The 25,252-nt window shown below is 39.7% G+C and overlaps 2 protein-coding genes across 6 annotated transcripts in view; one reads left to right on the top strand and one right to left on the bottom strand.

The window, feature by feature from the left end:
• Positions 1-895, bottom strand: part of celf5a (cugbp, Elav-like family member 5a) — a 179,325-nt gene extending 178,430 nt beyond the window's left edge. For 3 of the 4 annotated variants that reach the window (XM_087174967.1, XM_087174968.1, XM_087174970.1), the window contains exon 1: positions 465-895. In XM_087174967.1, the coding sequence (XP_087031093.1) occupies positions 465-822 (358 nt within the window). In that variant the 5' untranslated portion in view covers positions 823-895. The remainder of the gene's footprint in view (positions 1-464) is intronic. The other variant, XM_087174969.1, reaches the window with a different exon arrangement.
• A 16,163-nt stretch (positions 896-17,058) lies between these two features.
• Positions 17,059-23,711, top strand: creb3l3a (cAMP responsive element binding protein 3-like 3a). Of its 2 annotated transcripts, XM_023409644.2 has the most exons (10): positions 17,059-17,271; positions 17,695-17,811; positions 18,008-18,251; positions 18,901-19,034; positions 19,931-20,041; positions 20,143-20,249; positions 21,420-21,488; positions 21,701-21,785; positions 22,315-22,408; positions 22,945-23,711. In XM_023409644.2, the coding sequence occupies exons 1-10, from the start codon at positions 17,251-17,253 to the stop codon at positions 23,259-23,261; spliced, it is 1,299 nt and encodes a 432-aa protein (XP_023265412.1). In that variant the 5' UTR covers positions 17,059-17,250; the 3' UTR covers positions 23,262-23,711. The 2 variants fall into 2 exon arrangements, with proteins under 2 accessions (XP_023265412.1, XP_087031092.1); XM_087174966.1 differs by lacking the exon at positions 17,059-17,271 and having other exon boundaries at positions 17,991-18,251.
• The last annotated feature ends 1,541 nt before the right edge of the window (positions 23,712-25,252 follow it).

The following is a 25,252-nucleotide window of genomic DNA, read 5'->3' as shown; positions in this document are numbered from 1 at the left end:
CCCCCCCCCCCCCCCCCCCCCTTACCATTCGTCATACGAAATGGACTCATGACATTTGTAAATCTCCCATTTTGATTGCCTGTGTAATCGAAAAAAAGTGGATTTGTCAAGATGGAAATACAAAGGCTCAGGAAAATATTCAGCCGTCTTAACATGTCAGAACTTAAAATAACAAACCGAACAACCAGAATTGGGTCAAAATGCCAAACCTCATGAATGTTAGATGGCAATATGTAGGCAATGATGCACATGATGATACTGATGAATAATTTTGGAATAGCTGATAGACTGATAGCCTATCATTTCTGGATTAAGCATGATAACATGTTTTTTTAAAAAGTGACAAATATCCGCATTTTCCGTGGCACTATTTTAACACAAATCCGCTCAAGAGGCACAGGTAATAATAAGCAATTATTGAACTGTATATGGGCCTCGCAGCCGTTTGAGGGGCGACACGTTACCTTTGTGCATGCCGGTGTATCGGTCCTTGAGAACTGTCAGTTCGTGGATTTTCCCAAACTGTTCAAACAGGGGTTTCAGGTCTTTTTCTTCCAAGTTCCGCGGTATCTGCCCGATAAACAGCTTAATGGCATCTTGGTCTTTCATGTTGCCGCTCTCCGGATGAATTGAAATGGGTTCTGACCCGTTCATGGGTTTCGGAAATGTGATCTGAGGGTACTGGTGCTGATGTGGGATAAGTAGTAGTGGTTGTTGGGTCGGCGGTGCCCCCGGTCCGGTGAAAACCAGGCTGGAGTGAGCGGGCTGGGGCTGCTGTGGATGGTGCTGCCTTCTTGTTTCAGTCTGAGTGAATCTGGCCATTCTGAGCTGGGAGCAGAGTGGATAATAATGACAACACACACACACACACTGTGAGAGAGCAAGCACTCAGCTGGAAACCAGGCTGACTTTCTATCCGACACACAACACACACGCACACACAGCACAAGGCAGAGAGGGGGGGTGATAGAGGCGGAATGAAGGCACAGGAGCGATATTAGACACTCTGCAGTGCCACCCAGTGTCACTTATGAAATACTTCAACTTAGGCAAACAATAAGTTGGCAAGTGTTGACTGACATACGTGCTCTGGCCAGCGTTTAGAGCAGGACTGAGCATCTCTGTAAAATACATTCCTTTATGGACCTTTTTTCCCTCATCATACGTTGGACTTGTAATAGCAGGAAAAGTGCAGGTGTCAGCAAAAACACTATCAATGGCTCTTTCCTGTTTCAGCGTCCAAGTGAGTCATGACAGCCATCATTCATTTTGTTATTTACACCTGTGTTTTTGCTACCGTGACATGTCAAAATGAATGTCTTCCCTGAAAATGCCAACTGCAAGTAAAAGCATTTCATTTCAAATGTTACTTTTAATTTTACAATTTTACTTAGAGTGAATAAGAATTGGCAGTAAGTCCCACTACACTGTTTCAAACCCCTGGTGCTTAAATTGTGAAATAAGTAATAGTATTTAGTATAGTATCTCATGCTGTGCTGAGTCTGACTTGTGCAGTAAGTGTAAGTAAAGTAAAATATAAAAAGTGACTAAAGTGGTTGGATAAAATTAAACTGACAAGAGCAGAAATATTGTAGATAACTGAAACATTTATCTACAATAACATTGAAATGTGGTGGAGAAAAGTAGGCTATAATATCACAACGTTTAAAGTGCCAAAAAAACAAAAAAAACAACAATAATCGGCGCCTACTGTAATTATCCTTGAACACAGCATGAGATCTCAACACTACATGAATCAGTGGTCAATCAAGTTTTTTTAGTACAATATTCCCTCTTTGTGTTACAATACTTCTGATGCAGCTCAGCAGAAACATCAAAGCCTCTGAATCCTAGTACTAGGTTCTGAATCTTATATTGTAATTTTTGTACAGAATAAAGGCTGTGGTTTGTTTTCCTTATTTTTTTGTGATTGCAATAATCAGTAACTCGATTCCTTCAGTACTTTCCCTGAATTGTATTATCTCTACAGGCATGTGAGCATTGTACTAAGATAGTGTTGAAAATTATCTTTCAATAGCCACTTTTCAGTAAAATAACTGTTAAAATATAAAGTGAGGTTGGAGGCCCACTTAAATGATTACACACTGTATTTTCAGAAAATTAAATCTCAATTAATTTATGAAACAATCCTCAGAAGAGAGGAAAAGATCTTATACATCAAGACTTACTTTGTCTATATGATAGAAAAGAGGCTCATTCCACACAGTTTCTCACCTCTCCTTTAGCTATTTTTGAAAGGACAGTAATCAATACAGGGTCTTTGCTGCTCCCCCTTCTGGAATTTGACAATATATATATAAATATATATATATTACTTTTTTTTTTTTGCTCTGACCGAGACCGAGAGATTTGTTGGAAAGAGGGAACGCATTCAAAAGTTTTCAAGAATACAATAAATAATGTTTAAATGTCTTTCCTTATCTTTAAGGCCAATATTGACTACTGCTTATGGTATTGCATTTCATACACTGAAAAAACGAAAATTGCTTTGTCATTTAAGATACATATCTACAATTTTGAATTATAAAATACATGCTCATTGTGGTGAAATGTACGTCACTATTAAAAGTATAAACAGAAGCCGGCAGGTGCCTCTCCTGCATTAAATGATAGAAGGTAAAAGAAACTTGGTGATCATGTTTTACAGTAGATGCGCCTAGTCACAAGTGCCCTATTTATAAGGCAGGTGGTATTGAAATCAGCAGTTGTTCATTAGGTTGAGTCAAGGGAGCAGTAAATATTAACCACAATTAGGAGACTTACTGTAAGTAATTTTCAAATAGCAAGGAGGCTAATCCCCCAAGAGAGAGTTTATTTGTATCATTTGCCTTCTCAGTACTCAGACCCAAATCCATCATCTAAATAAAATACTGAATTGAGAACACTGACAACAACAGTTCAACAGGCAGTGCAGCCACAACCCACCCTTTAGCTAAAACACATCCGCTGGACAGATTTCTAATTGCAGCCTATTTAACAGTGGATTAAATAAAGTGATATACTGTCTGTGACAGCAGGCTCAAGGCTGCAAGGTGAATCAATACTGCTGCTGCTTCTCCTACTGTGGAGAGGCGGCACCGCGGGGGTCCCCTCCCAGAACTTCCACTTCCGTATGGCTACGTGGCTGTGCGAGAGACCCGGCCTCTGCTGCCTCTGCTGCTCTGGATTCAGCAGTAAACCTGTAAAGCGAGGAAAGGCTCACATCCAAAGGGCAATGGTTTGCAGTGAAAACAGATTGGTCAACAAAGTTCAGCGTTGAGAAGTTGTCCAGAGCAGATGGTTGTTTTCTTTGGAAGGAAAGTGGGGATAATTTCAGCTCTATTGAACTGTGCTCATAATATTTCTTTCTGCAAAGTTCAATAAGTGCAAGTGTAGAGGGAAAGACATGAGCTGGCAGGGGTACACATTGACATTACCGGTCAATAAAACAGTGGGTGGTAGCTACACAGACACAGGAATTTTTTATTGTAAACTTGTTCTTTTGAAATGTGAATGTAATTCTGTGAAGCCGTGGGTCCCAGAGTGCAGAGTAAGATACAGCTGCTGAAACTGCTGTTTGATTTCGATTTGCGCGCCCAAGTCACAGTGTTATTTTATGCCCAGTTCATCGTGTTCTAAATTTATTGATTAAAAGAGGCAGGGTACTCACCGAATGTGGCTGGCCATCTGAATGGGAGTTGGCAGGGACAGGGGTCGAAGTAGATGTGTTTGGCGGATGGCTCAGCATGTTAGCCTGCTTACATCTGCAGTGAGGAAACAAACAGTGCAGCTCATATTGAATAAGAGCACTGAGCTGTCGTGGCACTGGCTCACCCGCCTCTGAGGGGGGTTGAGAGGCTATTTTTAAGGATGTGGTCAACACAGGGGGAGGGGTATTGAGAACTTCCACTTCATGGTTCTTTATTGACCAATGCCATTAATGTTTTGCCAAGCTGAAGACAGAGACAAGAAATCAATAAAGGTCACACTATTAGTGCGAACTAAAAAGTTACATACAATTTAACTGGCTGGCGTTTATTCTGCTGCTTGTTAACCAGTCTGGACCCTGAGAGGGAGGCAGCCTGGCTCGATCTGTTCAGCTTGGGAAGTCTGGAGGGGCCCAGAGGGAGACAGAGACAGCTAAGGGAGTCATTTTGCATTCTGTGTGCACTTGGAGCCATACAGTCAAGACAGTCCGACAGACACACACACACACACACACACACACACACACACACACTTCCTAATTACTCAAATTCAACATTATCCTCCACACCCAGTACCTCACTTGCATATTGTGCAAACACACTGATGCTCATAGGCAGAAAAAGCACAAACACAGTTTAACTTGCCATATACCGTCTAGTTATGAGCTGAAGCCAATGAGGAACTTGACAAAAATAAAACGTTAAGAGAAAGCTTCTTCTCTGCTTGGGCTGGCATGGTGAAGTTCTGAAAGTGTGGTGGTGGTTTAATAAGCGGTGAGAGTTGGAGGTGTCCCCTGGTGCCTAATTCACCATTGCACTCTGGTTATGCATTGCAAAGCATGCTTGTTCGACTGTAAGGTGTTGTTCAAGAAAATTAGGGTGTGATGTGATGATGGCATATCACTCTGGAGACACTTTTATGAACCAGTGACTTAACAGGCTGATGAGATGTGATAAGAGTAAGCTGAACTGTGGCGTCAGCGTGTCACAGTTCACCTTTCTTGCACCATTTTTCCCTCCAGGCCTCCAGGTTCCTGGTCTAAAAGTAGAGTTGAACCGTTTGAGCTTTTCCAATTAAAAACAGTCCAGCATGTTGGTCCTGTTGCAGCCATTGAAAGTATAGGCTCTGTTGAATATGATTAAGAAAGTAAAATAAACTTGCACTTAAATAACTGAAACAGTGATTGTCCAGCGTTATTGCTGAGCCTAAAATATACAAGTCCAATTCCATCCCATCAGTTTGATTTTATTCTAATGAAACCTCAGATCATGAGCTGTCAAAACAGGAAAGAGCAGCACCCAGAAATGACTGCAGGTCCTATAAATTCTCTGCTCCTATCTGTGAGGTGTAAATAATCATCAAGCACACAGACTATACAAACATTTGTGCAACTCAATGTCACGCCTTTAATTCCACTAAGGAAGGAGCGTAAATGCAGTCATTAGTGGAAAGGGGGCAGAGAACTGGCTCTTGCAATTGGGCTCATTGTAACTAGCTGTGTTAATAATCGTACACTAAACTATGATTACAACTTTGCTTCGCCCACAATTCACTAACAAAATATTGTTTATGAAAATATCAGACTTGAACTGCAGCGGGGGGGATTTTAAAAAGTGTCTCTTTCTTCAGATTTTCCCGAATATAGTGTAACATTTCTGATAATCTTTTAGCATTAGATTTAAATGTTTGAATGTTTCTCAAATTAAATAAATATCCCAGCCTATTTTAAATATCATTTGAATCTGGTTGGTTTATGGCTACAGCTTCACACAAATCCAAATCCTGTTCGTGCCTTCCTCCTACTGAACAGTTTGTTCCCGGTCCACAGAGGGGCGTGAAGCAGACTATCATCTCTTGCACCAGGTCTCTTGCAGTGCGTTATATGACTTGCATGATAAGAGAAGTGCAGCGGTCATTGGAAAAGATGAAACAAAATGACATTTTGAGGATTAATTTTATCATCCAAAAACCTGCCACTAAAATAACCCTATTATCCACTGTGGTTGTTGCAGCTTTGTTGTACAAGAGAGAAATGGTCAGCCTGCAGAGCAATCTTGTTTTTTTTTTGTGACTGCTGTGATCTGAGAAGCCTCTACAAGTGCCTCAATTTCAAGATTGTCTACACTGCTGCTGTTTTAGTATTATTACAATTATCTCCAGAAAAACATCATTATATCAACAGACTGCATGGTGTTCAAACTCCTGTGCCGTCCCTTCCTGCATCCTGGGCTCAATTTTGTCAATTTTATGGAGAGAATATTTGTCTCTCTTCACAGGAAAATGGCTGGAAATATCACAGAAAACAACAATATTGAAAGAGAAGATGCAGAAGACTGAGAGGAAGTTGGTATATGAGAATGATAATGATCCAGGTTCTTACACAGGAATCCTTATTTGTTTTTAACGTTTTTTGTCGCCTCAAATTATGGCAACTGTCAGCTATGAAAATCTAAATCATGGTCATAGCCTTTGCACGTCAGAGCACACATGTCACAGGGATTTGGGGAAAGTGGTTTCCTGATGATCTTTGATTATGTGGATTACATGGCCATTCTATTGTAGGCTACATTCAACACTACAGCACATCAACATAGAAGAAAAACATCAGTGATTCTTGATCCAGTGTTGAATTTATACTTACAGTTTCTAACCACCAGATGGAAGCTTTGTTCCGCTGTGATTTTCCTCTCCAGTCATGTCAGTCATGTAAGGACATCCGAGTCTAAATAATGACTAACTTTTAATAAATTATTGCCAGTTCCCCTCAGGCTGTGTCTTAAATATCACATTTGATGTTACTAATCCATATCTGCAGAAATCAAACTGCCAACCAAACAAACAGAGTTAGAAAGTAGCTCAGGATATTTTGCCTTCTTAGTCGGCTGGTTATCTCTCTGCGTTGGCACGGTGTATGCAGATGAGGCTGTTGCACAACTGTGTTACTAAAAGCAGCTGTGGTGAGAAACTTTAATACTGAAGTCTCGTGTTATAATGGTAGCATGTAAAAGTGTTGATACTGGGGAAGTGTTGAAGTGTGATAGTGGGGGAAATGTGTCTGGCTCTGTTGAGTTTAGGGTAAACTGAGATGGGGCTGTTTCAGGATCACTGAACAGCTGCTGTTTGTAGGCTGCAAAGACACATTGGTGGCAGGTGCCCCAAACACTCCTCCCACACAGATGTCAATAACCCACATCATGTTTTCCAGCCTTTGTTATTTCTATACAATTTGTGGGTCATTCAAGAGAGTGCATTTTTGACAACTTAAATGCAGACACAAATAACACATATACATGTAATTACTGTGGTCCTGAGGTGTAAAACAAAACTTTTCAGAGTAAAGTAGATACAAATTTGAGGGTATATTTACTTAAGTATTCCGATTTCATGATGCATTGTATTAAATTAACTCAGCAGTTATATATAAAATAGTTCAAATCAACTCAAAAATAGGAAACCACGTACACATTAAAGCATCAGCATTAATGATCTAATAATAAATCATGTGCTAGAGTAACACTCTGTCCCCCTGTAAAAAATTACCCCAGAGGTCGTCTGTGCAAGTAGCTTATTAGGACCCACAATTACATTTTTTAGGCGATCTCTAGCGGCTGTAGTAATTGTGACGAGAGAAAAAGAGGAAGTTCACATTAGGAGGAGCTCGGGGAGGATGGACGGGTTGACAAAACACAGAACTCTTACACAAGAGACCGCCGTTCGTTTTCCATTTGAAACTCATGTTGCAACGTTTGCTTCTTTTATGCATGACAGTTCCACAAGCTTAAATGTGTGTTTATTATTATTACCCAAAATGCCAAAGGTCTGGTACGCTCCCATGGTGTGTATCTGCTCAGAGGGGCCCAGTGTTGCTCATTGTTTCATACAGGTTGAGAATTTAATTGTAGTGTTGGCTAGTGTGGTGTGTGACCGATGTGCATAGAGAGACTTGTGCAGTTTAGAAGGGGAGAGTGTAAACCCAGGTTATTTTCTGTAGCTAAAATTTACAGATGCCCACTAAATGCCTCAGATGCAACTTTTCAGCAGAACAAGCTACACAGAGAAGTCTCCACTGCAGCTACTGCAGCACACGCAACCTAGACAGGTGTGTGGCCAAAAATGAGTTTGAAAAGAGTGAAATAAAGGGTTAGATTGAAACTGAGTTCTTGAGTAAAAGATCAGCATTTTCCTCCAGCAAAACATGAATGTCAGGTAACCCATACATAAGATGAGGTGCAGACAGTTGAACAGTAGCACACTGATATCCCTTCATGGCTTCCCTTCAGTGACCAGGTGAAGCTATGGAACATTGGGGGAGTGAACAGGAACAAAGTGCTGGCTGAAGTTTCTCTAACTGTCCCAAATAAAAATAATGAAAATGCTTTAGGTCTTTCTGTATTTTAAATACAACCTCTCGATAGATATGTACTGTAAATAAATAACAAGAAAGTTGTGACATAATCATTTTGACAATCAGATTGTGTCGATTGTATACCTGACATAACGTTTGTCTGAGTCACGAGGCACAAAAGGCACGTGCAGTGAGCCAAGTGGACGGGAACAACTATGCTGAGAGTTCTCTTCCGCTCAGGAGGGAAAGATACCATGATGGTCCAAATATACAGTAATTTGCCTAATTTCCGGAAATTAGGTTTGAAATGGGGTTATCTTATATTTGAGAACGAAACAATTACTACTATGTGTTGACATGAGATATTCTTTTTGAATGGAAACACTGCTGTCATGCTGACTATTTGAGTTTTATTTTGAAATTACTTTAAAAGAAATTAGTTTTCTTTCCTATCTTAGTCCAGTTTTCCTCTATAGTGATTGTCTGCCCCACCCTAATGTGTCTTACCTGTGTCCAATCATCCCTGCCTCCCTTGTGTATTTAAATCTGTGTCTTTCCCTCAGTCTTCCTCAGTTCTCCCCCAATAACAACAACAAAACAAGTAAGAATTGTTCATTGTGATGACAAATCCCACAATGTTACTCACTGAAAACAGAACAAGCATGAAATCTTCAACATGTCTAAAAATGTGAATCTTAAAAACAGTCATGGTCTGCTCCTAGCAGTATGTTTGAGCTGCAATATTCATATTTGAACTTCTACATATCCCAGACAACAAGCTTCTTCTGAGAAAAATTATACCCAATTATAATTATTCTTTGATCTTGGAGTGGAGGATTTTTTTCCCTGAAATAATAATAATACCTAGAAGCAAAGCCAGCAATAAAAAAAATTAACCTTAGCTCAACCTGTTAGAAATAGAATGTCCACCAAGATGTGCAATCACTTTTAATTGGCTAAAAAACAGAATGACCACAGTAAACAATGTTCAAAACCGCGGACACAACCTGACAGTGTTATTTGAGGAGAAGATAAGAAATATAATCCCATATCGTTGGCTAAACAATAAAGCCTTAATTGTGATTCATATGAATGCATCTCTTATTCCACATGATTGTCCAATTATGTCAGTTTACACTGCACTTTGGAAAAAGAGTCATGGTCTCTTGTCATGATGTATTGTGTCACCACATGTATGACATACTAAAATATTTCTCTTTTTTCCAATCTTCTTGTCTGTCTGTCCTTCGACAACCGTTCATCTGATCAACTTCAAACTTGGCAGGTATATTGCTGAGGACCCAAGACAGTTTGGTCTGCAGAAGATTTCCTTTGTGCGTCAATGGCTGTGCCCACCTGTTGTGTCAAGAAGCACTGCTCCTGTTGCCTAGTAACCTTGAGAGCATGGAGCTGGACACTGAGAAGTTAGCATTTGAGATGCAGCCAGAAATTTTGATTTTATTTTTTTGTTTTATCATTTGTTGAAGGAAATGGATGTGGGGCACTGCCAGTGCCGGTGTGTAATGTATCTCAGGAGGGGACATTTGCCTTGGGCAGTAGTGCAATATATACAATCCTCTTAAAATCCACTTAAAACAACACAAACTGACACAACAGACTGACAAAAATAGAGTAAGGATTGCTATGTAGACACAAATTAAAACATACGTGATACAAAAAAGATGCATGTCTTTTAAGATAGCATGTATTTTAATGTATTTTGCCTCGTATGTGATGCAGATACTCTGCATGTCTGTGTTTGTCAGCTTCCGCCCTGATGTGGTGTTTCTACTATTTTGTCCCATTTATAGAAGGTAGCTAAAATAACAGAAACAACTCTCTGTAGAATTTACTACAGCTCAACAGAATCACACACTCCATCCTCCAAAATTATACATGAGTAAAATTTCTTTGAAGTAACAGTAGTTTTACTACAATTCTCCAGTACTCTTTCCACACCTGGTAATCAAACAGGCGCTGCAAACAAGTGTTCAAATAAATGATTAGTCGATCTAAAAAGGAATAAAATTGTAACAATGTTGATAGCTGGAAGAACTGTCTTAGTCATTTTTAATCAAACAATGCTGCTGAGTTGCACCTCTGTAGCTGAGCGGCCTCAAGGTGAGTTTGATCATGAAGCTACTGCAAGAAAACTGCATTTTTGCCACTTTTTTTCAGGGTAAATTGTAACCACTAGAGAGCAGCCATGATTCACTGAAATGCCTGGAGTTTAATGTCAGTACTGCCTGCGTGTCCATTTCCCCTTTAATGTGTGTTGCTTGTCTTCCTCAAGTGTGTTAGTGACAGCGGTCCATGCTGCTCAGCAGGCCAAAATGGTGTGTTTCCACCATGTGATTGATTTCTTATAAAACAAATGCAAATCAGTGGTGTAGCAGTATAGCAAGGTTTTGATTGCTGTCACATTCGTGTGTTTTCCTGGTACACAGTGGGGTAATAGTCCATTGCAGAGACCGCAAAGTGAATGTGGTAAGGTAGTAATTGGTCACCACAGGAAACACCTACGTTGTAATGTTCCTGTTTGTCCTTCTTTCTCTATATTCTGTCAGTCTCCCTTGAACGAGGCCGGGCCCAGCTGGACAGCAGCGAGTGAGAACTGCTCAAAGAAATCAGAAAAGTGAGACAGAAGCTGGCGACCAGAGCCAGAGAGCACAGCCCTGCCTCCTCACAGTCTGTCCTGCACTGTCCGCTGTCTCCCAGTGACCACAAACTGCTGACCATCTTCATACTGTCTCAAAAACATACTCTCATCTCAAGCAAGCTAGAACTGCCAAAACAATGACTTGAGCTGAGAACCGTACTCGATAGCTAGCAATTAGTTCACCCATTCAAACAAGCTGAATATCATCAACCACTATCTCATGAAAACCAATATATTCCATTAAAACTAGTACACGCCTCATCACATCATCTTCTTTTATTGTTAATTTGCTTATATTCATGGTTTTCATTGAGATTCATATGGATAACGACTCACACAGTTTTGTCATTTACATGTGGTGGTCCTCCATTTTGGATTTTTTTTTTTACCTAAATTTAAAATGTTGAACTGAGTTTATCACTTTCCTAAACATTGCGATATAAGGCACATTCTGACATTTTCGTCAATTCCTCAGCAAGTTATGTATGGATCTTGATGTAAAAAAGCAGACATATACAGTATATAACTGGTGAAGATTCAGATAATAATCTAGATCTTACACATTTGTGGAAGACTTGTGTTTGGCCTTGGTGGAGGTATGCGTTGCGAAGGTATGCTAGGGTATGCTAAGGTAGTGCCATTGTAGCTCTTCATATTATCTATCACAAAGAGGCTTCTTTCACTTTCTTCTTCAGCGTCTGTTTATATTCCAGTGGTTATCTACTGCTCTACGTGCTGATAAAGTTTCTGTGCATCGTCATTTTAATAAAGACAAATTGCTGATTAGTTTGTTAGCATTCAACAGCTGCAACTCTCATGACACTTGGACAGTGCTTTTGTGGCTACGACTCACTGAATATGTTAATGAATACTAATAAAATAACTGAACCTTGGTAAGAAATGGCCATGTTTGTTCCTATTGTGTCTTACAAAACTTCCGCCCATCACAATTACCAGTCATCATATATCTGCTAATTTTGTGAAACCATAGTAAAAAAAGTTGCAAGGAATTCAGTTGATATAAAAGATATGAAACACACTTAAATGCTTAAACATGCCAAAGTTTTCTTATCTTTTGATGATTAATGACTTTAACAATTAAAAGACGGTCACTTATTATCTATGATTAATTAACTGTTGATCATATAATTGACTCATCTAGTAGCGCTGAACTTAAAGTCTTAATACAGCTGCTTCTTTTTGTTGTTCTTCTTGTTTTTCATTAGTGCATACAGCCTCCACCCAACGACTGGGTCTGTCTCTTAAATCTCAGATCAGTGTTATTCATACAGCCTTGAAGTCGACTGTATTTCACACAAGAGAGTTAATGCAAATGAGCCGTTTGTCACATAGATGCTCTGATATACTAACAATCTCTGCAGACTCAGACTGCGAGTGGTACTTTATTCGCTTGATGCACAATTAGCCGCCTCTGTGGTGTATTGTTCAAAAGAATTATCCCTCATTTATTTAACTACTCTGGCTAAAAAAGCAGCATCAAGATACACAACTGTATCAAAAAAGAGTTGATAAACAGGATATAGTGATATCCAAAAACAAAGAGATCTTCTATAGACAGTTGACAATTAAAACACAAATAAGCTCCACTGTTCATGGTTGTAAACAGAGATAAAAACACCAGTAATGACGTTGTGATACACTACCCTCCTTGTTAAACATACACCAGTGAAAAACTGTATGACTACAACAAAATGTCGTCCAGTGGTACTTCAACACAATGTTCAAGTACAGTTTTCATGTACGCACATAATCTTTTAAAAACACATTCACCAAATGTCTCCTCTGTCAGCCAAACAATTGTCAGATCATGTTCTGTATTATTTATGACAGTGTGGAGCTTTGTCTTTTTTTCAGTGGAAATTTGTGTTTACTGGGAGTTTTATTTCAAATTATGCACGGCACCTGGGAGGTCTCACAGTGCAACAGCTCTTGTCAGACCGGCACAGTACTGATTGGCATTTGGCCTTCAGCATCCGTAAATCTCTGTGTGGTTTTTTTTTTTTCAGAGGCTTTCAACTAGGAATATGTTGTCATCTGACCCTCATTTCAGATTTCTGGCATATAAAACACAGCAAGAGCATTCAAATGGGGAATTAATAGTTCCTAGTCAAATGTCATATCAACTCATCAACAACACACACTATCTGGGCACTAGTGTATCCAATTCAGTTCATTCATTATGTACATTTGGCTTCTGTTTCCCCTGCAGGGCTTTCATGGTTGCAGGAGGATGGCAACTATCCATCTCAAAAACATCCCCTCAGATTTGGAAGAAAGATGATCTGACATACAGTAAATTGATGAAAAAAATGTTGTAGTAATAGTAAACCTGCATCCCTCCAGACACCTTCAAATTAATATTTCACAGTGCTGTCAGACTGCTGACCTTATAGTTAGTCTCCCGCGGCACAGGTGAAGGTGGCTGGGCTGAGATGTACAAATACCAAGAGCATACTGTACTGCCATGCACATGCCACTTCACACCCACAAATTAGAGATTCACACAGCAAAATGTAAGTTTATTCTGTTGGATAGCTGTCTGTTATTCAACATAATAAAATGGGTGGATTTTTTTCTTGGTTTATAAAATTCCTAGAAATTACTGGATAGGGCCTCAACATACAGTTCCAAAAGTAAAAAAGTAATTAAGCTGAAAGACTTTTTACCATTCAATGTATTGTTGTATTGTTTGTGTTATTATTGTTACTTTATATCTGTGTTGGGGGAAGAGAAAATTCAATTTTACTGAGATACTATGTTACAACCTAAAATGACCTTGCAAAAAAAAAAAAAAACTGGACAAAATTTAAAGCCAATAATAGTTTGGACATTTCAAATGGCGAACAACCAACCCATAGACTGACATTACATTTGTTTTTGCTTATACTATTGAATAATTACTGCTACATTTTAAAATTACAATTTAAAAAAACGTATGCCTCTTACTGGAAAGTTATAATTGACTAAATGCCCCATCCCCCTTTGATTGATAATATCACAGACTGAGGTTATAAATATCTGGAGTGAAAACAAATAGGAGTCAGTGACAAGCACACAAACACAATGAGAGATAAGTGGGGAGAGCTAGACACACTGGTGGCACGTGAAACACATCTGTCCCTTTCTGACGATGCTGCTGATAATGAAGATAAAGTTGAGGCCATGACACACACGGCCATGTACAGTTTCTTACTGAACATAACTCTGTTTGTATTGGACACTTCTTTTCAAAGAGCTTTTTCAAAGCTGAAAATCTTGTTAAGTAATTATGCCTACAGAGCTTTTGCCCTTTGGAACCTTCCTCCATTAGATAACAATGCAATAATGATTACGTAATGCTTCTTTTATGAAAGCCCAATAGACTAGTCCTGGCAAGACACAGTAACTCTAACGCTGTGATGTGTCAGCTGACAGTTAGCTTATCATACCATGAGGAACGAGCTGTAAAGCTTGTGACTACCTGTGACTCCTTCACAGGTGGATTTTATGTCATCATTCATGTGCTTTTTGTGTATGTGCAATATGGGTGTAAAAGTGTAACAATGTCTAAGATAACCTAAGTGTGTCAGTGCAGGTACGGCCATCAGATGTTGGGTGTTGTAATTAAAGACCTTCTCCCTCATATTCACTGTCACTGCTGTCCTGCTACTGCTGCATCACAGAAACCACCTTCACCACAGCCTCCACAGGTTCGATTCCCTGATGATGTTGCATTTAATAAGTCATATACAGGACAGTTGGTTGCTATGCTCCCCCCACTTCATACAGCATATCAGTCTACTGCATTTTGTTTTGCTGCACTGCTGCAGCAGGGAGCGTTACCAACAGCAGATCTGTGCCGCCAAGTCAAATGTATTTCCATATCCAGCTACAATACATGACATCAGTAACTCTTGATAATATGATGGTTACTGGCAGTGACCTCATTCTACCTTTCTACCTGGAATTGAGATCAGAGAGGATGTGAGGGTGAGATTTTGGTGGAACGGGGAGAAGTGGTAGCTCTGGAATATTTCGTGCCTCACATTTTTACACTGAAACTTTGACTATTGCAGCAATTCTCGCAAGAATTCATTTGTTGTGGTCACACTTACGGGGGGGAGTTTCATATTCTGGTGAAATAGTTTGACATTTTGGGAAGTATGTTCAGTGACTTTGCTTTGAGAGTTAGATGAGAGGAGCTGTACCACTGTCTTACTGTACTGTACATACTGTAAATATGTAGCTAGAGCCTGCAACTGGTTAGCTTAGCCAGCTAGCCTAGCTCTGACTGAAAATTAACAAATTCTGTCTAAGAGCTGCTGGCTGATTAGCTTCATATTTACCATATTTTCATATTTTCACTGTGGTTTTTTGAAGCTTGGGTGAAAAAAATAATTAGACTCTCAAACAAATCACATAGATTATAAAGAGACGGTGCAAATTGTCTGTGTAATTATGTTTTCAACCATTGGTCTGCAGAACATTCATGTTTTTAAGCCTCCTTATCTTTAAAGGCTGATTGGTGCTTTACGAGGCCCCTGGCAGCTTTGTCTTATTCCCACTTGTTCTACAAATAAATTATTCCCTTAATAATCCAGTTTCCTCAAACTGTCATAACACACCAATATGCAAACTTTTACGCAAATTTTTAGTGATCCAGCTCTGTGGAAATGCTGAGTCTATGATATATATATCTATATAGATATAGATATATATCATATATATACAAAGTCACTAAACATACTTTCCAAAATGTCAAACTATTTCACCAGATTATGAAACTCCCCCCGTAAGTGTGACCACCATATATATATATATATCTCAACACCGCAGTCTCTCCACAAGTGTTGGTCTACTCCAACACTGATTGCAATAACCTTCTTAAATGTTTTGCGTTTGTGTTTCCTACTCCACAATCCTGAACTCCTTTCACTAAATTTCTGCAAAAAAATTAAGCCCTCATCTGGCGCCCTTGACATTCTTCCCTCATTCATCTCCATCCAATTGTTTTTAATTCAGTCGATTCCAACTGGCTCTGTCCCTAACCATTTCAAACATATTATAGTTCAGCCTTGGAAAATATACACCCTACCGTTCCTAAGAATTATAGGCCAATATCCAAGATGCCTCATGTGTCCAGACTGAAGGAAAATGTTGTTGCCAAGCAGCTGAAAGCTGTTTTAGAAACACTTGGCCTGTATGACTCCTTTCAATTAGGATTTCATTAACTGCACTCAACAGAAATGGCATTATAATGGCTGCAGATGACGGGAAATGCTCATTACTGGTGTTACTTGACCTCAGCTCTGCTTTTGATGCCATTGTTCATGGTGTTCTAAAAACTAGCTGGTGGGCTTATACAGGTCTGCCTTGGATTTGTTTTATGCTTATGTGTTCATGTGTTCATGTTTCCGATTGAGAATCATTGCTAAATTAAGACCTGTGATGACCAAGATTGAGATGAAGATGATGATTCATTCTTTTATTTCTACTCGTTTAGATTTTTGTAACGTTCTTTTTACCTGTTTGAATCAAACTTCTTTAAACTGTCTGAAAACTGTCCAAATGCAACTTATTGGCTTTTAACTACAAATAACAAGACATCACATATCACACCAATTTTACTCTCTCTGCACTCGCTTCCAATTAAATCCGCATCTATTTCAACCTTCAGAGCCTTGCATGGCCAAACGCCCCAGTGTATTGCTGACCTCCTCCTCCATCATACAGCCAGTCACACTCTTAGGTCTGCTGAACAAAAATTACTGCCTGTCCCTCAAACTGGCTATAAAACCTGAGGTGACCGTGCTTTTCAAGCTGTTGCATCCAATTTACGGAATGCTATCTTATCATTGCGATCCATAGACTCCGGTGAAATCTTTTTGAAGTAGCTGAAAACGTTTTTGTTAGCCTGTCTGAATAGCTGCTCCATTTTTATCTTATTGCTTTTTATTTTCCTATTTCCTCATCTGGGTTTGGAATTCTTGTATTTTTTTATTTGTGTAAAGCACTTTGTGACTTTGTATCTATGAAAGGTGCTATAGAAATAAACTTTACTTACTTTTTTAAAATCAGTGTTGTTGACTTGTTGTTTTCTAGAACCTGGCCATTGTATGTTTATTGTGTTCTGAATATATGCCAAAGGTCAGAGCTATCCTTGTGTCAATATGCTATCAAAAAAATAAAAGGAAAAGAAACAACAGACTTTGACCTCTCTGATGTTTTACATCTTAGTGGAGACTTCTTGTCCTCTGTCTCCAGATAGACCAATTTGTGAAGTTCCTTAGTTGTGTACCCCTGGCTACCATTTAGATTATGTCTCCTCAGAGCCAATGGGAACAAAGCAAGCTCGCTGGCTGGGTGTGTTGAGTTGGAGTTTAAACTTTGGACCCTAGAAGAAGAGCTGAGAGATACAGTAGAGACTCTTTAGGAACAAAGCTTACAAAGCTACTGCACAACACAATAAATTGGATATTTTGACTGGATCTTTGTTGTCTTTGGCGCTTCTCTGGTGTGTCACACAAACAGAGAAATTATGGAGCACTATCCAGATCAGGTAAATAACAAAATATTGTCTTTTTATTGCATTGTAGCTTGCCAATTATGGTTTATAGGGCAGTCCCAGAGAGCAAAGTTAAGGCTTTAGAGGAAATTAAAAACTTTTATCTAGATGTTAAATCTACCTAAAACTACAGACAAAGGGCTGTTTTAGAAAGGCATTACAAGGACATAATTATAAGAAGCATTATTCATAAAAGGTGTCTTATCAATGACAGATATCTACACAGATTAGGGGGAACACATTGTACAGTACAGTGTGATCAGGGAAGATTGTGGTGAATTGTTGCCAGTAAAACAGTAGTCCCCAGCTGTGGCAGACAAGTTGTGGTAAACCTTTAATGTTTTTTTGTCATTGCCTCTAAAAGCATGAAAGACATGGTCCTGTGTGTTGTCATTAAATGGCATGATCTCATCTCAGGGTTGTGATGGCATTGAGCTGCTCGACTGGCTGTTTGATCAAAACGATGGAATTCTCCGTCATGAGGAAACAGAACACCATGGCAACCATCACACCTGGCCAATCCAGGACCCAAATGTGCGTGAGACTGTAGGATCTTTAATGTCACTCATACATGATACAAATACATGTTTACTTTCTATCTGGTGTATAGTCCATCCTTGGGATACTTTGTAGATCTTTTTCTATTTGTAGAAGACTATCCCCTTTCTCGTCATGTTGTCATCTCACACAGACAGACTAATGATAGCATTTAGGTTTTGTCACCGAGCAGATGCTGCCTCCGCCTGAACAGGCAGACGATGACTTCCTCAACGCTCTCCTGAGTGGAAGTGATTCTGTGTCAGGCTCACCTCTCTGGTCCCCATCTCCCAGTGACAGTGGGATCAGTGAGGACCCTACCTCAGACCAGATGGACAGTCCACAACGCCCAGAGAGTCCCCCAGGGGACGCTCAGTACTTCAGTAAGAGGCCGCAAACAAAGGCAGCCCTGGAAGCCAACGTCTCCATTGACCTCAGTAAGTCACAAATATCCTCAAGAAAAACACTCAGATAGGAAATCATAAAAACATCTAGAGCTGCAACTAAGTTCAAATAAATGTCTAAATGTGTCTTGTTTTATCTTACCACCAACACAAAACCCAAAGATATTCAAATTACCACCATAAAAGAGTAAAAAAACAGAAAACATTCACATTTGAGAAGCAGGAAGCTGTGAAATGTTGTCATTTTCGCTTGAAAATTTGTTTAAACAATAAATCGATTATACAGTTTTTGCTAATTATTTTTTTGTAGATCAACTGAGCTCTAATGACATCATCAATAATGTTCCCAGTCGTAGTTGTGAGCAGGGAATGGTCATTGACAAAAAATGGTGAATTTGGAATTTCAGCCACACTATCATCCGGCTACAATCCTGCACATGAATCCCAGTTTCTCAGAGGATAAAGTAGGATATCATACGATATTTGAAACCATGAACATGGGTATTCAAACTATCCAAGACACTGACATTATTGCTGATGAAACATCAGAGTACACATGTTGAGGACCAAATAAGAGTAAGTAACGTCCAAGCACCAAATGTCATGTCTTAGTTTTCTAACCTAAACAATAACACTTGTTTCCAAGTGCTTTATGTGTATCCTTGTGCCTGTGTGAGCGCAGATGACTGGGACCCCGGCTTCCCAATGGGCAGGACGAGGATTACACCATATCCTTCTGATGTACATAGACCGCAGCTGTCCTCTGGCTTCCCCCTAACCGTCAAAGATCTGCTCCTGTCTGGAACACCGGAGCCAGTAAGTGTATTCTGGTCGTGGTGGCTGTTTGAGTCAGTGGGGGTGGGACACTAGCAGTATGGAGGGAGAGCAGTAGTGTCTTCTGGGTGTTGGTGTATCTTTCTTTGGCTGCCTGACTCATGCACAGAACCTGTTGTTTACCTTTTGTGTGAGCTAGTGTAGGAGTGTGCATGTGTACCATAAAAACAAGTGGGTGATTGCACTCGCTGAAATCATGGATACACCAAGGGGTGGGGCCTTTGGAAATGCAAATGATCAGCAACATGCCCAGCAGCACTCACTTTGTTTTCTTACAGTGAGAGAAGGAATAAGCAGAAATATTTAATTCAGTATTTGGTTGAACTTGATATTTTTCTTTAACTAAGTTCCTTCATATTCTTTGACATATAACTATTTTAAAGTGTTGGGAGTTTGTGGATATTTGAGATATACAAACTGAGATTTGAGATTTGAGAATTGGCTAAATGTGAAGGTCATTATCATTTAATTCCCAAAGGAAATAGTTCTAAAAGTGGAGGGCATCAAGCAAATACAGAAGATCACCATAAGCAGAATACTGTGCTTGTGCCTCTGAAACTTGAGGGTATAAAGTGGGGTGGATTTCAGCACACTCCTGGTATTGATCCCATCTTCAGAGCCCAGTTTAATAAGATGGAGGAGACAGTGGCAGAATGCAACTTAGGTTCCAACACCATAATTGGTTTAAGGTAGCCATGAAATGAGAGTGATGAAGGTGGCCTGATAGTCGGCACTCATGTAACTACTTCCTGTGAGGCTCAAGGGAGAGAGAGTGGGGTGACGGAGAGGGAGGAGGAACAGCTGCCGGGCCAGAGAGAAAATTTAATCAAGCTGCAGTGATGATGTTTTAAATATTAGTATTCATATCTCACCACCAGCCCCCACAGCCATCCCAACCATCTATTCAAGAGTTGATTCTGAATGAAGATGAGAAGAAGCTTTTAGCAAAGGAGGGGGTGACTCTACCCAGCCAACTACCTCTCACAAAGGTAAATTGCTATCAATACCTTTACAATGAAAACAATTATGAGATCCCTGAGTTTATACAATAGAGGCTCAACATGAGAATGTTCCTTTCTCTTTAAATCAGTATGAAGAAAGAATTCTGAAGAAAATACGCCGAAAGATTCGCAATAAGCAGTCTGCCCAGGAGAGCCGGAAGAAGAAGAAGGAGTATATTGACGGACTGGAGAGCAGGTAAGAATCTAATTTGTAAAAGAGTAACGAGCGAAATGACCACAGATTCAATATGCTTTCCATTACTGTTTTCCCCATTGTACCTTCAATGCAGCCCTTGGTCACTTTATCTCGGTACATTATGAAAGCAGCTTGTGGCATCCTGATGGGCCAGGCGTGCCATATAGATCCAATTCCCATGTTTGATTGTGGCCTTTCCCATATGTCATTTAACATGATACACCAGATGGTTTGATGCATAGAACCATCTGGGAACACTTTGTTGGAAAAAGACTTGCCAGTTGATTGGATGACCCATTTGTCTATCATCTATCATCATCTATCACGATCTAAATTAAACCAATCAGACTCCTTCCCATTTCTTTCACCACCAGTTCAGCCAGTAGGTAAATGAAACTCTTGCCCAAGCCAGTCGAGAGAAAAGCAAAAACATCCTTTCCATCAAGAAAAGCCTTCAGCTGCTCTTCTTTCAATGAGGAGATACTCTTCAGTTCTGATATCACTGATGCTATAGCAGTATCTTTTCTAACCTCTTCAACGTAAACCAACAGTATCTTCTGGCTGTTGTCACACCTAAGACACGCCTGTAGCTGCACATAGATCCTCCCTCATAGGACGCTGATTGGTCTGAACCACTGTGGCAAATAGCCGGAAACCTGGCAAGGTTGCAAGCTTATGTCATTAGCTGTCTGTATTATTAGCTGTTGAAGACAAAAATCCCATGAAGGGTCTTAAAAACATAGGTGTGTAGAAACTTGAGTTTCAACTTGAGTAATCCATTTTATCATAAGTTTTGTGTCAAAAATACAGTGTGTTAGCATAGTATGGCACTGTATGTACGTGTTAGCGGAGACTGTTTAGAAAGTTCTTCATACATCATTATTCATCTGAGAGTCAGCTGCTGAAAAAGTGGGAAATGAATTTAATGGTAGTGTGCTAATACATGCAAAATCAACAGTATCTTAATCCCCTTTTGAATAAGAGAGGCAGTTTTAAAACTCTCCCTAAACACGCAGCGTTTTCTTGGATTTAAACTATACGCTTAATGGGGCTTCAATGAATATTTTCACTAAATACCTTTTTTTCAGTATTGAAAAAAAGTTTTTGTCAGTGAGGGATTTCACGTTGTCCTTCTCCTCCTTTCTGCCTCCTGTGTGTTATCTCCTCCAGGATGGCAGCCTGCAACGCACACAACCATGAGCTGCAGAGAAAAGTGTCACAGCTGGAGAAATGCAACATGTGAGTGATTTCAAAATAGAACTTCTCCATTTTTATTCCTCTGTAATCTCCTGGCAATGTTTGTTCCCTCAGAAATTGCCTTCAGCATTTTGACTTGCCCTCTTGTTCCCCCAGACCCTCGTTAACCCACTCATATTTTCTTTTCCTTTCCATTTTCGATTCTGTTTACTCTTTTGTCTTTGTCTATCCTTTTCCCTCCATCCACTCCGCAGGACACTAATGGAACAGTTGCGAAGGCTGCAGGCTCTGGTCATGAATACATCTAACAAGCCAGCCCAGACTGGGACATGTGTACTGGTAAGGACATCCTCTGTGTGTGTGCCAGGCAGATAAAAAAACCCAGACCCTCCAAATGACTCACTCTCATAGCTACCCGAACAGCAACAACAGCTGGATTAGCCTTCGAGAGCAGCCTATCTAGATATGTACACAACAGACAAGACATCGCAAAGGTCACAAAAAGGCACAGTCCCCATAAAGAGAAATAGACAGGTGGAATAGAAGCCATTTATTGGCTTTGAAAACTGCAATAGAATAAAAATGCAAGACCCAAGGCAACATGAGTGGACAAGAATTATAAAAATGTAATTTTGAATCTATAAATATGAACGAGTCTCAGTTCCCAGTCACAAAATACTTTGCTCCACAGTTAGATTACTGTTTCTTCTGAACATTGCAAAGTGAAAGCATATTCACAGAGGGAAGATATGAGCCACTAGCCATACAAAAGTTCAACTGTGTCAAACACAAATTTTCAAGTACCAACTTTCTTTTTCTGTCCCTTGAATTTGATTTTTTTTTTTTTTTTTTTTAATCACATTTTTAGGTGCTGCTGCTGTCCTTCTCCCTAATCCTGTTCCCCAGCCTCAAGCCATTCTCTGACACCAAGGTCAGCCAAGGAGACTTCAGTCCAGTCAGAAGTGAGTATCCTACAGCACCAAATAGAATTGTGTGTGCCGACATACCAACTAATCCAGAACCTCTGTGTCACAGCAGAGGAGCTTGTTAGAGCTGCAGTCTCATCCACAGCTGGACCAGTTCTCACCTGCAGAGCCTCAAAGCCTGCTTTGCCTGTCTGAGGATTTGTAGCCAGAATCATTACAGCAATTTCTGATTAATTACTGTTAATTACTACTTCATTAACAAATGGATTGGCACAAACCCAAACACAAATGTCAATTTTAATTATGAGGAAAGACAAAGATTTCAGCAGTAGCATGGTCTAATTTTTTATCAAAAGCTGTTTGGCAGCCTTGAAAAATCAACCAATTCTGCACGTTTCCGGCGTGCTCAAGGCTTTGTTATGAGTTTTATTAGGAATAGTCTTAAATGTCTTTAGATTTGAATTTGATGTACTCACAAAAAAGTGCACACATACGCAATACACAGTAGTAAACCGAGCTGCATGTCCACAGAGGTGTGAACTTGCTTATCTTTTCTCAAATTCCTCACACAGTCCAGTCACGGTCCCTGCAGAACCTCCAGGCCTCCCGTGTGCTGCATGTCACTGACGCCCCGTTCTCCACTGAGGAAGAATCAGAGCCTCTGCACCGGCGTTTCCCAGCAGAGCACGGATTGGCAGATATTACGGCACTGATGGGAAAGCTGGGAGTGAACCAAGAGCGGTCCAGTTTGGAGACCATGTCTCTAAACAGCAGTGAGGAGGAAAGAATCAGCCATTTCCATGTAGACCCAATTACTGGTCACATAGCCACTGTGACCTTGGATCCTCACCGCTCTGCCAAACTGCGACCACATGCTGATGACATGTAAGCCAAATTCCCAAAATTGTCCTCCTCCTAATGGTAGAGCAGGGAACTATCTGGGGCTGCTGTTTACACAGACAGGGAAATTTGAAAGTTGTAATCATTCCTCTTTTGCCTTTAATATATATTCAGTCTGTATGCCTTTGCCTTTTTTGTGATACTGTTTTATATCAGTATATGGATTTGAATCTTCCACTGAAATTGCTTGTCAAGGTACACTGTATCCTTTGCCTTTGATAAAATGCCAATGTAAATTACTGTGTTTGTGACTGTCCAAAGCTGGGTAAATGGGGCTGTGATGATGTGTACAGTTTTGATCTCAACGTATTATTTGTAAAATGCTTAAGGATTTTGAAAGCATGTTGTCACTGTAGAAATGATTGCAACTGTTTAGATTTATTCATAGATAAAGCTGTTTCAAATAAAATATGTCAAAATGAGATTATTGGCATCAAAACACTGTGGATTCATTTTTCTCCATCAAGTTTTAGAGCTTTAAAAGTTACACAAAGTCCATGGTGGAATCTTTTCCTTGAAAGTGCTGCTTGAAAAGATGTGAGCCATCCATCTAACATTTAAGGTCTGACTTGTTCAGATCGACATTTTCTGTGGTTAGCCAGACTTAACTTCAAAGGAAACCCTGAGATTCAATTCTGTGATTGACTGATCGCCTGTAGAAACTGACTGATCTAATAAGAAAACAACCCAGCACTGTGGTTCACATTAAAACAAGTTCATTGAAAAATAGGAAGTAAGCTTTAAAGCTTTAACTGAATCTTAAAGAACAGAAAACATTTTTAAAGGATGTTTACTTTAACCTAACTTTTCTTTAACGTCTTTATGAAGCTGGCACATCAAACCAACAGCAGGCTGTCAGGCACTTCCAGGCAGCCTGTAGATAACCAAATGAGCTGTCAGCTGATAATTGGTTGAAGCTGTTGCAGTATGTTCAAGTGAAACTTTTAACATAAAGAAGTGCTGCAAAGTCAAGTGATGAACCATTCAGTCTTTCTTTGCACTAGTTCTTTGAAGTTGGCGTGTTAGGTTCCTCAGTGCTTCAACTAAAGGATTTGTCAGACTGTTGAACAGCATCCAACAGTTTCTGTTTGTTTCCAAAACTCCAATCATGCCAACTGAACAATGTAACTGGCCAGGTGTGCCGAGGTAAACAAGACTTTGAGCTTGCCGCCTGGATATCGTCTCTGTGAGGATGTACATCCGCACAGTAGTGCTTTGAGCTAAACGCTAATGTCGACATGTTAACATGAGGGGCTGGGAGCCTAGCAAAAATCCAAGGTGTAAAAAGTATATCTTAAAAAATATGGCTTAAAATGGGGTAAAAAGTCAATTTTGACCACTTCTGGCAGGCAACCACAACACAGACGCAAGCGTAATAGGTGATATGACACCGTTGACAGGCGACCAAATGAAATGATTCAAATCTGAGTTTTGGATTTTGCTAGATGAAAAAAATTGCTGGAAACACACACACACACACACACACACACACACACACACACACACACACACACACACACACATATACATATAACAGGTCTAGTCGTTTTTTGGATATTTTAATGTGGAAAAGTTACATATTATAACTGTTGATTTTTTACTGTTAATACTTTAACTTTTGTAGTTTTATAGACAGAATTAGAAACTGAGATTCTGCCAACATCAGATTAATTAGTATCAGCTGTCTGCAGAGGAGGAGACTGTGTGGCCTCTGTAAAACCACCAATTCAAAGTAAATAATACCATAATTTAAATCTCAGTGTTGAGGTAACATCGCCAGTTATGTTATATGAAAGCAATAGGTACATTTTATGTACCTTTTATAAACACATAAATGGACTGGTGATATATGAGCTGTCCATGTGTCCCCTGTCCTCTTTTATTTGACTCTGTCTTGCTTTGTCTTTAATCAGGGTGAAAGTCTCTTAACCATCAGCATCTCCAATCAGCACCTTAACCCGTTCCTTTGATAAGCCGAAT

Source organism: Seriola lalandi, unplaced genomic scaffold, assembly GCF_002814215.2.
Source record: "Seriola lalandi dorsalis isolate HSWRI2012SDOR001 ecotype SW California unplaced genomic scaffold, Sedor1 jcf7180002054402, whole genome shotgun sequence".
Classification (NCBI taxonomy): domain Eukaryota; kingdom Metazoa; phylum Chordata; class Actinopteri; order Carangiformes; family Carangidae; genus Seriola; species Seriola lalandi.
The sequence above is the reverse complement of the archived record's forward strand: the minus strand, read 5'-3'. Positions and strand labels throughout refer to the sequence as shown.